This window comes from Crocodylus porosus, unplaced genomic scaffold, assembly GCF_001723895.1.
Source record: "Crocodylus porosus isolate Cpor-Errol unplaced genomic scaffold, CroPor_comp1, whole genome shotgun sequence".
Lineage (NCBI taxonomy): Eukaryota > Metazoa > Chordata > Crocodylia > Crocodylidae > Crocodylus > Crocodylus porosus.
The window spans coordinates 114,050,513-114,060,618 of NW_017728943.1; the positions used below are offsets into that span (position 1 = coordinate 114,050,513).

Consider the following 10,106-nt stretch of genomic DNA (forward strand, 5'->3'; position numbering starts at 1 on the left):
CGCGAGGGGGCCCCGGGCCCCGCAGCCCCCCGGGACCGGCTTTTCTTCGTGCAAGGTGCGGGGAGCCCCTGCCCGCGCCCCTGGGTCTGCCCCCGCGCGAGCCACGGCTCTGGGTGTGTGCCCCCGTGTGTCTATACACCGCCATGTGTGCCCCCGTTTGTGTGCGTGCCGCCCTTTGTGCGTGTGCCCCTATTTGTGTGTGTGCGCGCGCGCATGTGCCCCCACACGTACCCCTGTGTGGATGCATGCTCCTCGTGTGTATGTACCCCGTGTGTGTCCCTATGTGCACGTGTGCATGCCCCTGTGTGTGTGCGTGCAGGGGTGTGCCCTTGTGTGTGTGCTTGCCCCCAGGAATGTGTGTGTGAGAGAGCCCCCAGGAATGCTTGCATGCCCATGTGTGTGTATACACCCCCAGGAACATGTGTGTGCATGTTTGCCCCATGTGCCCGTGTGTGTGCCCCTGTGTATGTGTGCACCCCTTTGTTTGCCTCTGTGTACCCACATGAGCATGGCCCCCATGTGCCTGTGCCCCATGTACATGTATTCCTATGTGTGTGTGCACCCCATGTGTGTGTATTCCTATGTGTGTGTGCCCTTATGTGTGCATTTCTGTGTGCCCTTGTTTGTTCCTGGGTGTGTGTCCCCATGTGCACATATATGCCCCTATGTTCCTGTGCATGTGCTCCTGTGTGTGTGTGTGTGTGTGTGTGTGTGTGTGTGTACACGCACTTATGGGCCCTGTGTGTGCCATGCACCCCCTTCTGTACGTGTGCCCTCATGTACACTGGTGTGCCCCTGTATGTGCACTCTCCTGTGTGTATGCATATGCTCTTGTGCATCCATTTTTCCCTTTGTGCATGCTGGATGTACTGGTGTTGCTAGAGCTCCCTACAGGGGCCAGGAGAGCAATGGCCAGGGAAAGATGCCATCCTCATCCCTTTCCATTTCCCTCCCACCCTGTGCAGTATCCCACTGCTAGCATCCTGGGAAGAAGAGGACCTGAGTGGGGTGGGACCCAGGCCACAGCAGTGGCTGTAGCATGAGTAGCCCAAAGTTTGAAGCCCCCTCCTTTCCTCCCTTCCTTCCCCCTTCTTCCAGGTGCAATGAGTGCTCACAACTACACCCTCCCCTTTGCCTCACCAGGGGGGACCTAGAAGGCCAGGTGCAGGAAGCAGGCAGCTCAGGCATCCTTAGTCAAGGCCTCTTTACCTCAACTGGGGATAGGATGGTGTGGCTAGGCCTTCTTCCCCCAATAGGGCTGAGGCTGCAGTGTTGTGTGGGGAGCCCCCTGCCCCTCCTTCAGTCACAGAGGAGTCGGGACTGTCACTCCTGTGAGATGGCTGAAGTGCTAGCAACCCCTATGCCCTTCCTTTGCCAAAAGGCTCTGCCAGAGCAGAAGGGCAGAGGTAACAGTGGCGGGTAACCCTTAGGTGGGAGCAGCGTCACTGTGACATTTCCTGCTGGGATGTGGTTTTGGTGGCAAATTACTGCAGCAGAGAGGCTGCAAGGCCTATCGCATCTGCAGGAGCTGTTGTCTCCTCCCAATTAAGGCAGCATCAATTGTGTTAAATTAAAAATACATGGGGCTCAGTTCTGCAGGCCTGTGTGTTCTTGTAACTTGTCCTCATTTGTATGAGCGGCCCCATAGGTTGTCACTAAAACTGCTCAGGTGAGTATAGATTTGCAGAATTGGGAGGTTAGATTGGACGAAAATACGGTAAGGTGGCTACATATCTGACTGGGTCACTGCTCAGTGCCTAGAGGGAGCAGGTATTGAGTGACAGATCCCCCCTAGAGCCTGTTTGGGTATTGTATTATTTAATGTCTTCATTAATGAATTGGAAGACAGGATTGAGTGCACACTTAGCAGATTTGCAGATGACATCAACTTGGCTGGAGCTGTAGGCATTTTGGAAAATAGGGTTCAGAATGACCTTGATAAACTGGAAAAATGGTCCAAAGTTAATTGAATGAAGTTCTGTAAGTGCAAATGCAACATCCTGCATGTAGAGACAGAACAATATGGAGAAGTAGGGCCTGGGGAACAACTGGTCTTAAATTGCAACTGGCAAGGTTGCGGTACGTGGAAAGGACGTGGGGGTTCTAGTGGATCATGAGCTGAATATAAGCCAACAGTGGCCTCTTGTTTGCCAAAAAAGTCAATAGTATACTTGGCTATATTAAGAGGAGTATTGCTTGCATGTCAAGGGAGGTGATTCTTCTGCTCTGTTTGACACTGATGAGGCCTCACCTGGATTACTACATCTAGTTTTGAGCACTGCACTTCAAATCTTTCAAACCCAACAACAAAAATAATTATAAGTCCAGTAAACGTGATTTATGATACAATGTTGGAAGAACTAGGGTTATTTAGTTTGAAACAGAGAAGACTAAAGGGAGGTTTTAATGCATTTTCAAATACCTGAAGGATGATTATAAAGAGGCTGGTGAATGATTATTCTCTGTGGCCACAGGGGACAGGACAAGAAGGAACTATCTGAAATTGTAAAAAAAGAATTTAGGTTGGCTGTTAGGAAGATCTTTCTCAGTATAGGTGGTTAAGTAGTGGAACAGTTTACCTAAAGAAGGTGTGCAATCTCTGTCCTTGGTGGGATTTAAGAGCATGTTAGACTTGTCTAGGATATTTTAGACAGAGAGGATCCTGTGAGGCAGGGTTTGTCCAGGTCTGTTTTTCCATAATTCTGTGATTTCTGTGAAAAATGTTAGGTTAAACTGTAGTTCAAATGCTGTATGCAAGGAAATAAAAAATTACACCCCAAAAAAGTTTTGGGAGATGGAAAAGTTAGTGGGTAGACTGGGTCAGAAATGTTTTCAGGGGAGATTGAAAAATACAGGCAAAGGCAAAGAAACATTTTTTCTGTTGTTTTATGCCCTTGAAGTTTTTAGCAAATGGGTTATTTTCTTTTCTTGACTTCTGATTTTTGCTTTTTTCTTTTCTGCCTCCATCTCTGGACATGTGGTTTAGTTTCTTTGCTTTGTTCAAATTGATTTTTCAACCAGCCAACCCTCTGAATTAACCCAGACATTAACATAGAACAGCAGGTTGGAATTTGGCCCTGGATGTTTGTTTGGTTATCCTGAAATGAAAGGATGTTGTACTGTATGTTGACAGTAGAGCAAAATTAAGTCCCACTTTTCAGGGCTGTTTGCAATTGACATTAGAGAAGGACGGGAAAAAAGCTCCTTTAACCACTTGAAATAAATAATGCATTGTCATGAAATGGTCATCATAGTCTCTGACAACGGAGATCAGGGAGACTCAACCTTGCTGCCCCTCTTAAAAAGATATTAAAAGTATCTCATTGAAATGCTTGTAACAAACTCCTTCATCACAAGAGAAGGATGTTGCTTTAAATAGTACTTTAACATTCATCTAAAATTTCCTTCAAATGAATGAGATATGATTTGTCTGTATTTTCTGCTATTTCCCTCACTCCTGACACGGCCTCAAGCTACTGGACTAGCACCAGAAGACAAGCCTTGAATCAGTGGCTAGATAGGAAGAATTTCTAACCAGCCTGAAATAGTAATTTCAATATGAAATCAGATATTTCATATCTGTCTCAGATCTGCCTCACTGTGCAAGGCATCAGGGTTTCAACACACTGTGCTTTTAAAAACATAGGCTATGTCCCGATGTTTCTGCTGCATGGCTCGAAGGGGAACAAAGGGGCACAACTGGGTTTACAAATGCTCAAGCAACAACCAGAAGTTCAAGCACCTCACTGATACTATGTGGATGAAGCTGTGGGTTTAGTTGTGATATTTGCACAAAGCTAGAGAACAGCTGCTGAATGTGACTTGGTCTTTTCAAATACGGGCTTAATTCCAACTGGCAATTTGAAGTAATCAGTGCTACAACAAGCAAAATTGAATATGCCTTTGGGTGTGGCAGTGTACAGTGAGAGCTTATGGTAAAATTGCTCTTGAGAGATCCAAACTGCCTCAAAGCAGCAGAGTTCAGGGGGTAGCTGTAGAAGGGCAGTAAAAGCCTGGGATCTGCTTGGTTTTTATCTGATTCTCTTGTAGCTGTTCTCTATTGATAGCAGGCCTTCTGCCCTTTTTCCATGCAGGATCATGAAGCAATGCATCAGGGTTTAATTTGCTGCTATAAACTGGCCACTGATTTTTAAAGTGATATTTTATAAAATATTATTTCTTGTTTGCCAGATTGAGATGCTGTCAAGATTTTTGACAGTTGTTCATTTGCCTCTGGAATATGCTGATAGGCCTTAATTTCTCTTCCTCCCTCCTCCCTTTCTTTCTGTCTCTCTTCTTTTTCACATTTGCACATTACGTTTTTTTCTTTCCTAGGAAACAAAATCCTGATGTTGATTTCTTAAATTTTGTTGGCAGGTGGAATTTTTCTAGGCACTGTTGCTATAGCGGGAATGATGCTAGGTTTTGGTACAACACTTGCCTCAGCAAAGAAGAAAAACCCCAACTGGTTCAATAAGGTTTGTATCTTTTAAACTATTATAGAACCATGGTAAAAATATAAAATCTTTACTTCATAGAGGTGTCACCATATGCAGATTTTTGCTATACTAATCATTAATGGTATAGTAATATTTTGAATTTCCTGGCTAAAGAGCATCATGCCTGATCTTGTGCAGTTGAAATCAATGAGAGCAAGGAGCAGAATCTGTAAAATTCCAGAGTTGGTGTTCCTTGCTGCTTTAGTACTGCATCAGGGCTAGTTATAATAAATAAATGTTCAGCAACATTACACAAATTAAAAACTTGATCATTCAAACCCAACGTGTCTACTTTACCCTAATTTGTCCATTGCAGCCCAGGTAATGTAACAAACATGGAGCATGTAGTGCTCTGTGACTGGTGCATTGGTCTATGACTGATCTGTGATACACTTTCAATCAGGTACCTGAAAAACAGTTAGGTCATCTAAACAAATCCTGAAAATGTATTCAAGTCAACACTATTCAGTTTGCATAATGCATGGGTGGGTGAAATTTAAAAATATAGATTGTATAAATAAAATTGTATTGTTCTGGTATAATTTTTGTGCCATATACACTTAGATCTAGAAAAATTACAAGATATTTTATGCGCTTGGAGTCTTTTTATGTATGACATTTTGTGCCGAGTCACATGGGCACAAAACTGGATTGTTTTTAGCCAGAAGTATTTTTGAAGCTGCACTCAGTATAGGATGACCCACTTAGTTTTATAATCTCTAAATCCCCTGCATTATTTAGAATCAAGAGCAGGTTATGGGATCAATATAGATAAAACATCTTGACAATCTGGTTACTGTATGTCACCATATTTTTTCTTCAAGTATCTGCCCACCTGTTTCTTTAAAACTGATTGGCAAACACTGTGGCATAGAGATTGGAGCTGAACAAGTTGGGTGCAATAAACTCTCCATTATTGTAGCTCCATAGACTCTGCTGCTGGGATAGATTTAAAAGCTACCAAAAAGGAAGAAACATCAAGAAGAGGAGGCTCAGGCTCCAGTGCCTCCAACTGATTTATAAATCTGCTGGAAGGCTTACAACTCAGATTATGGCAATACTGAGAAAGAATGTCCCTTGCTAATTGTAGCCTGTTTTGGTTTTTCGCCTTTCCAATTTTGTCCCTACATGGTTTTGTTATTTTTTTTATAATCATCCTTAGCAACGTGTTCTTATTTCCACTTTTTTTGTGTGATTTCTTTTAGATTTTTAGAAGTTTAAAGATCTTCTGGCAAAGCCATACTGGTCTCTTTAGGAGACCATGTGGGTACACATGCATTTGAAGTGTTCCAAATCCCAGAGTGCTTGAATCTGGCACGCGAAAGCACTGTGAAGATGCACACCTATCCGTTTCCCCCACCCCCACCCCCACCCAGCACTTCAAAATGGCTGTAACAGCATGCCATGCTGTGGCAGTACACTCTCTTGCACCCTTGCTATTTTGAGCATTTCAAAGAAACTTGGAGCACTTCAAACAGCATATCTGTCTGGGACCTTAGTATAACTTCTGTCTTTCCTCTGTATTGAGAGTTTTCTGTTTTGCCTTTAATACGGTCTTTCTTGGGCTCTGCCAGATCTTTTGAACTCCTTTTTGCCCTACAATTTCTTTCCATAGGACTATTAATTCCCTGAGTCTATCAAAGAAAGTATTCTAACAAAAATAATTTAAATTGGCATGTCTGGTTTTGGAACATAACGTATCTCTTTTAAGAACAGGATTTTTTTTTCATAATAGCAGGTTTTATACTGGATGAACATTAAAAACATTAAAAACTCTCAGCTGCTATCATTCATGGCAGTCCAAGAGGTGCTTCATCCTTTAAGTCTTTTCTGTCTGACATACACGTTCATTGTCATTGTGTCCTCTCCCCGACCCCCAGCTGTAATTTGCATCAAGTTAATTTTATACTGTCATAATATGTTCTCTTTGAAGGGGAAATAGCTAAGATCCATTCCTTGTCTTTCAAAATCCTACGTTAGGTTGGTTTGCTGTGGCCAGAAACTGTGAGTAGCCATTCAACAGTGCTCTTTTGTCATCTAATGCTAAAGTATCTAGAAAATAGACAAACAAATGAAAGACAGAAAAAAAGAAATGAAAATCCACTCTTCTTCAAGAAGGTGAACGGCAACCTGCAATGGTGTCCATTTTTTCTGTGTTGTGAATTAGTAATCTTAGGAAATGAAATCTTCATAATTTTACAAGGAGGAAGCAAGTTTTACCACCTAAAATCTGAGACCGTGCTTCTGCCTTTGAGGCAATTTGTATCGTCACAGAGCTCAGAGATACCTTGCCACACAAGAAATTCCTGCCCAGAAGAGCGTTCCATCTTTTACTGTTCTGTGAAATATGAAACACTATAACCAGAAGGAAATATGGCTACATCCTGCTTGCCACCAAACAACTTTGAGATAAACAGACTATTCCAACCTTTCTCTGAGCCTAACCTGCATAAAGTGAACTATGCCCAACAGGAGATATTTACCACAGCTTTAACTCCCCTATGAAATATGAATTTTCATTTCTACCAAAGAGAACTTTTACAATCTTTTCTCCTATGCCTGAAGACGGGTGTTTGTGCCTGAGAGCTTGCAATTAAAGTTTTGGAGGTTTTTTGTGCAAAGTCTTGTCTGTCTAATAAAAGATATAATCTCTACCCCAAGTTCTGATTCCTTTCTAATCTTCTTAGGACAAAGTAATAGAAAATGGTCCAAATGTAGATAATGTTAAATAAGAAAATAAATAGCAGGACCTCTTAGCTGAGGAAAACCAGTAGGGATAATTAAAAAAGCAAAACAAAACCGAACCCCACTGGGAGTGCAGACAGGCGTAACCATTGAAACATTTCCAAATGAAACATACTCAGAAATGCTTCTAAAAGGAAAAGTTTCAGTAGGGGGCATGTATTTTGCCCATGGACCACTGCTGGCTAGAATGTTTCAAAACACCACCAGGGGATAGGCAGTGGGAAGAAGTGTGATGCTCCAGCCCCGGTCCCATCTACCTCTCCTCTTTCCTTCCCAGGCAAATGGAGCAGTAGAGGGGATTGGAGCTTCAAGGTGGTGGTGGTAACCCTTGGGGTCTGCCAGGGAGCAGGTGGTTGGGGAGGGTAAACCTACCTCTTGGTCTGGCAGGGGTGTGTGCATCCCAGTGGGGACCTGGAGTGGGACTGGTAGCTGGACAGCTGGCAGGCTGCCCACCTGCTTTCTCCCACTCCTCTTGACCACTTCATTTAAAAAGAAACAGGGTATTTTGTAGAAGATACTTATACCTAGTTTTGCATTAATACTGCATTTTGTATGGGCTTGTTTCTAGATGCAGAAACATACGTAACATTCATTTATCCTGCTTAGTTTCACCAAACTCTCATTTTTAACCTTTGAAAAGATTTGCAAAAACTCAGCACTCATCTTCATCTTTTGGGGAGAGGAATGTTTGAGGAGCTTAGTGATAGTGAAGCAGTAATATTCAATATTGTTTTATTACTTTCTTTAGATGTGGGAGTGTAGTCTTGTTGGTTTATATATGAATAACCTATTGGTTGGTTTATGTATGGGTAACTTCTTTGCTTATTTATAATTGTATTGATTATGTGAATTGTAAACTTTGCAAGAGGTCTAGTAATAGATGTTTTACAAATACAGCTAAATAGCAGGAGTACATTAAAAATATTGTTCTTTAAACCATGTAAATCCTCCAACAAGCAGTACAGTTGGTCTTCTTTTTTCAGCAACATGCTATGATAATTTAAAATAACTTTCTCTCAGGCATACCATTTTTCCTGGCTTAGTAACTTGTTCACTTTTGTACATGCCTGACATGCCCCATCACTCAGTGTGAAATGAATCGAGTGTGGCATTAGGTTGCCACCCCAGAATATGCAGATTGAAAATGACACCAAATCATATGTATGGTTTGCGGTACAAAACTATATTTACCACTTGCTCTGCAGCTGAATTTTAGCAGTTTGCCCTCAAAAATCAATGTCTACCAAAAACTGTAAATCTATCTATGGCTTTTGACACTCTCTCACCCCATTCTCAAAAACTGGGAGACTGTGGTGTCGATGCCTACACAGTCAATTGGGTCACTAACTAGCTATGACTATTCATATAATCGTTGTAGATTTAGCATGCATAAATACTTCTTATGATGATAACAGCAGACACAGGCAACCCCAGGCCCCAATCTTGTAGACAGTTAAATAGATGCTTAACTTTACTATCATGAATTGAACAGAAATTGGAATGAATGTAGCTACACTTGCTGGTAAAGTAAAGTACAGCTTTACATATTTGCAGTTTAGGACCCAGGTCTACTTCAGAGCCAATATAACTTCATCCTGATTTGCAACATTCTGGGGTAGAGACTGCCAATTAACAAACTATTTTATATGTATTTTATAAAATCAGATGTGGGTTGAAAATGTATATGGCAGCATCTTGTGATTTTAAGTCCTCTTCATGCAAACACTTAAGCATCTGCTTATGTGTACTATCATCAAGCCTGTATAATTTTGGCACCTCATTGAACAAAGTGGTTAAATATTTGATTATGACTTAAAGCACCTTGAAGGAAATGTGGCTTCTTTGCATATGGAGTTGTTGACATGGAGACAGGGCTGAGGCTTTTGTTACTAGTACTTCTGTAAAAAAAGGTAATTGCAGTTCTGCTTTCTTTTTCCTTGGACCCACCCTCCTCCCTTGCCCCCCAAAATAGAAATTTGAAATGTCAAATCAATCATCAAGCCAAATCATCTAACTTTGTTCCATATTATTGTGGCTTTTAAAAAAAAATAGAAGTGTTGTTTTTTGTTTTTGTATTCAGTAACTTCTTTTTTAAATTTGAGGCTGCAGTGAAGATAAAATGTCATGCACAGACAAGTACAAACTTGTGCCTAAAGCCCCCTTCTCTAAAAACAGTATTCTTAGGTACTGTATTTAATTTATGATGTTTTTTTCTATGCTGTTATATTTTCCCAGAAGTGATTTTTATAGCATTCCATTCACCATGTTTCTTAAGGGTCTAAAAAGCTGCTGTGAACACTGTATGACAGGATTTCTCTAAGCAGCGCAGTTATCTGGATACTTAATACCCTGAAGAGGCAACTTGGGACCAAACTCTCTTGAAATACTGTCAATAAAGCCTGATCAATGTTTTTCATTATCTCTTTTCTGATGCAATCAAACATTTAAATGGCATTCATTATTGGCAGAAGTTTTCACAAATAATATTAATGACTTCAATTTAGAGACTGAGTGTTGTGGGCAGATTTTGACCCGCATGTTCCAAAACAGAGAGATTCTTTTATTGTGTATATTATACTTGGTATATTGAGACAAGAGCAGTATCAGAGAAAAAAAAATCATGGTACAATTTTAAACCTAATAAAAGTATTGCTATGAATATTCATTAGCTATTGAACAGGCGTAATGAACAAAGTGATGCACCTGGGGAGAAACAACCGGCACCATACCTACAGGTTGGGGAACTCCCTTCTTGTCAGTACAGAGGCAGAAAAGGATCTTGGGCCGGCAGTGTGGGGATGTGATCAGGAAGGCCAACCGCACCTTGTCATCTTCAAAAAGGGGAGGAAGAAGGACCCAGGA

General features: G+C 41.5%; 1 protein-coding gene across 1 annotated transcript in view; it reads left to right on the top strand.

Moving 5' to 3' along the window:
* Positions 1 to 10,106, top strand: part of TMEM242 (transmembrane protein 242) — a 34,342-nt gene that overhangs the window by 447 nt on the left and 23,789 nt on the right. Inside the window, exons 2-3 of the mRNA XM_019548626.1 lie at positions 7 to 55; positions 4,378 to 4,478. Of these exons, the coding sequence (XP_019404171.1) occupies positions 7 to 55; positions 4,378 to 4,478 (150 nt within the window). The remainder of the gene's footprint in view (positions 1 to 6; positions 56 to 4,377; positions 4,479 to 10,106) is intronic.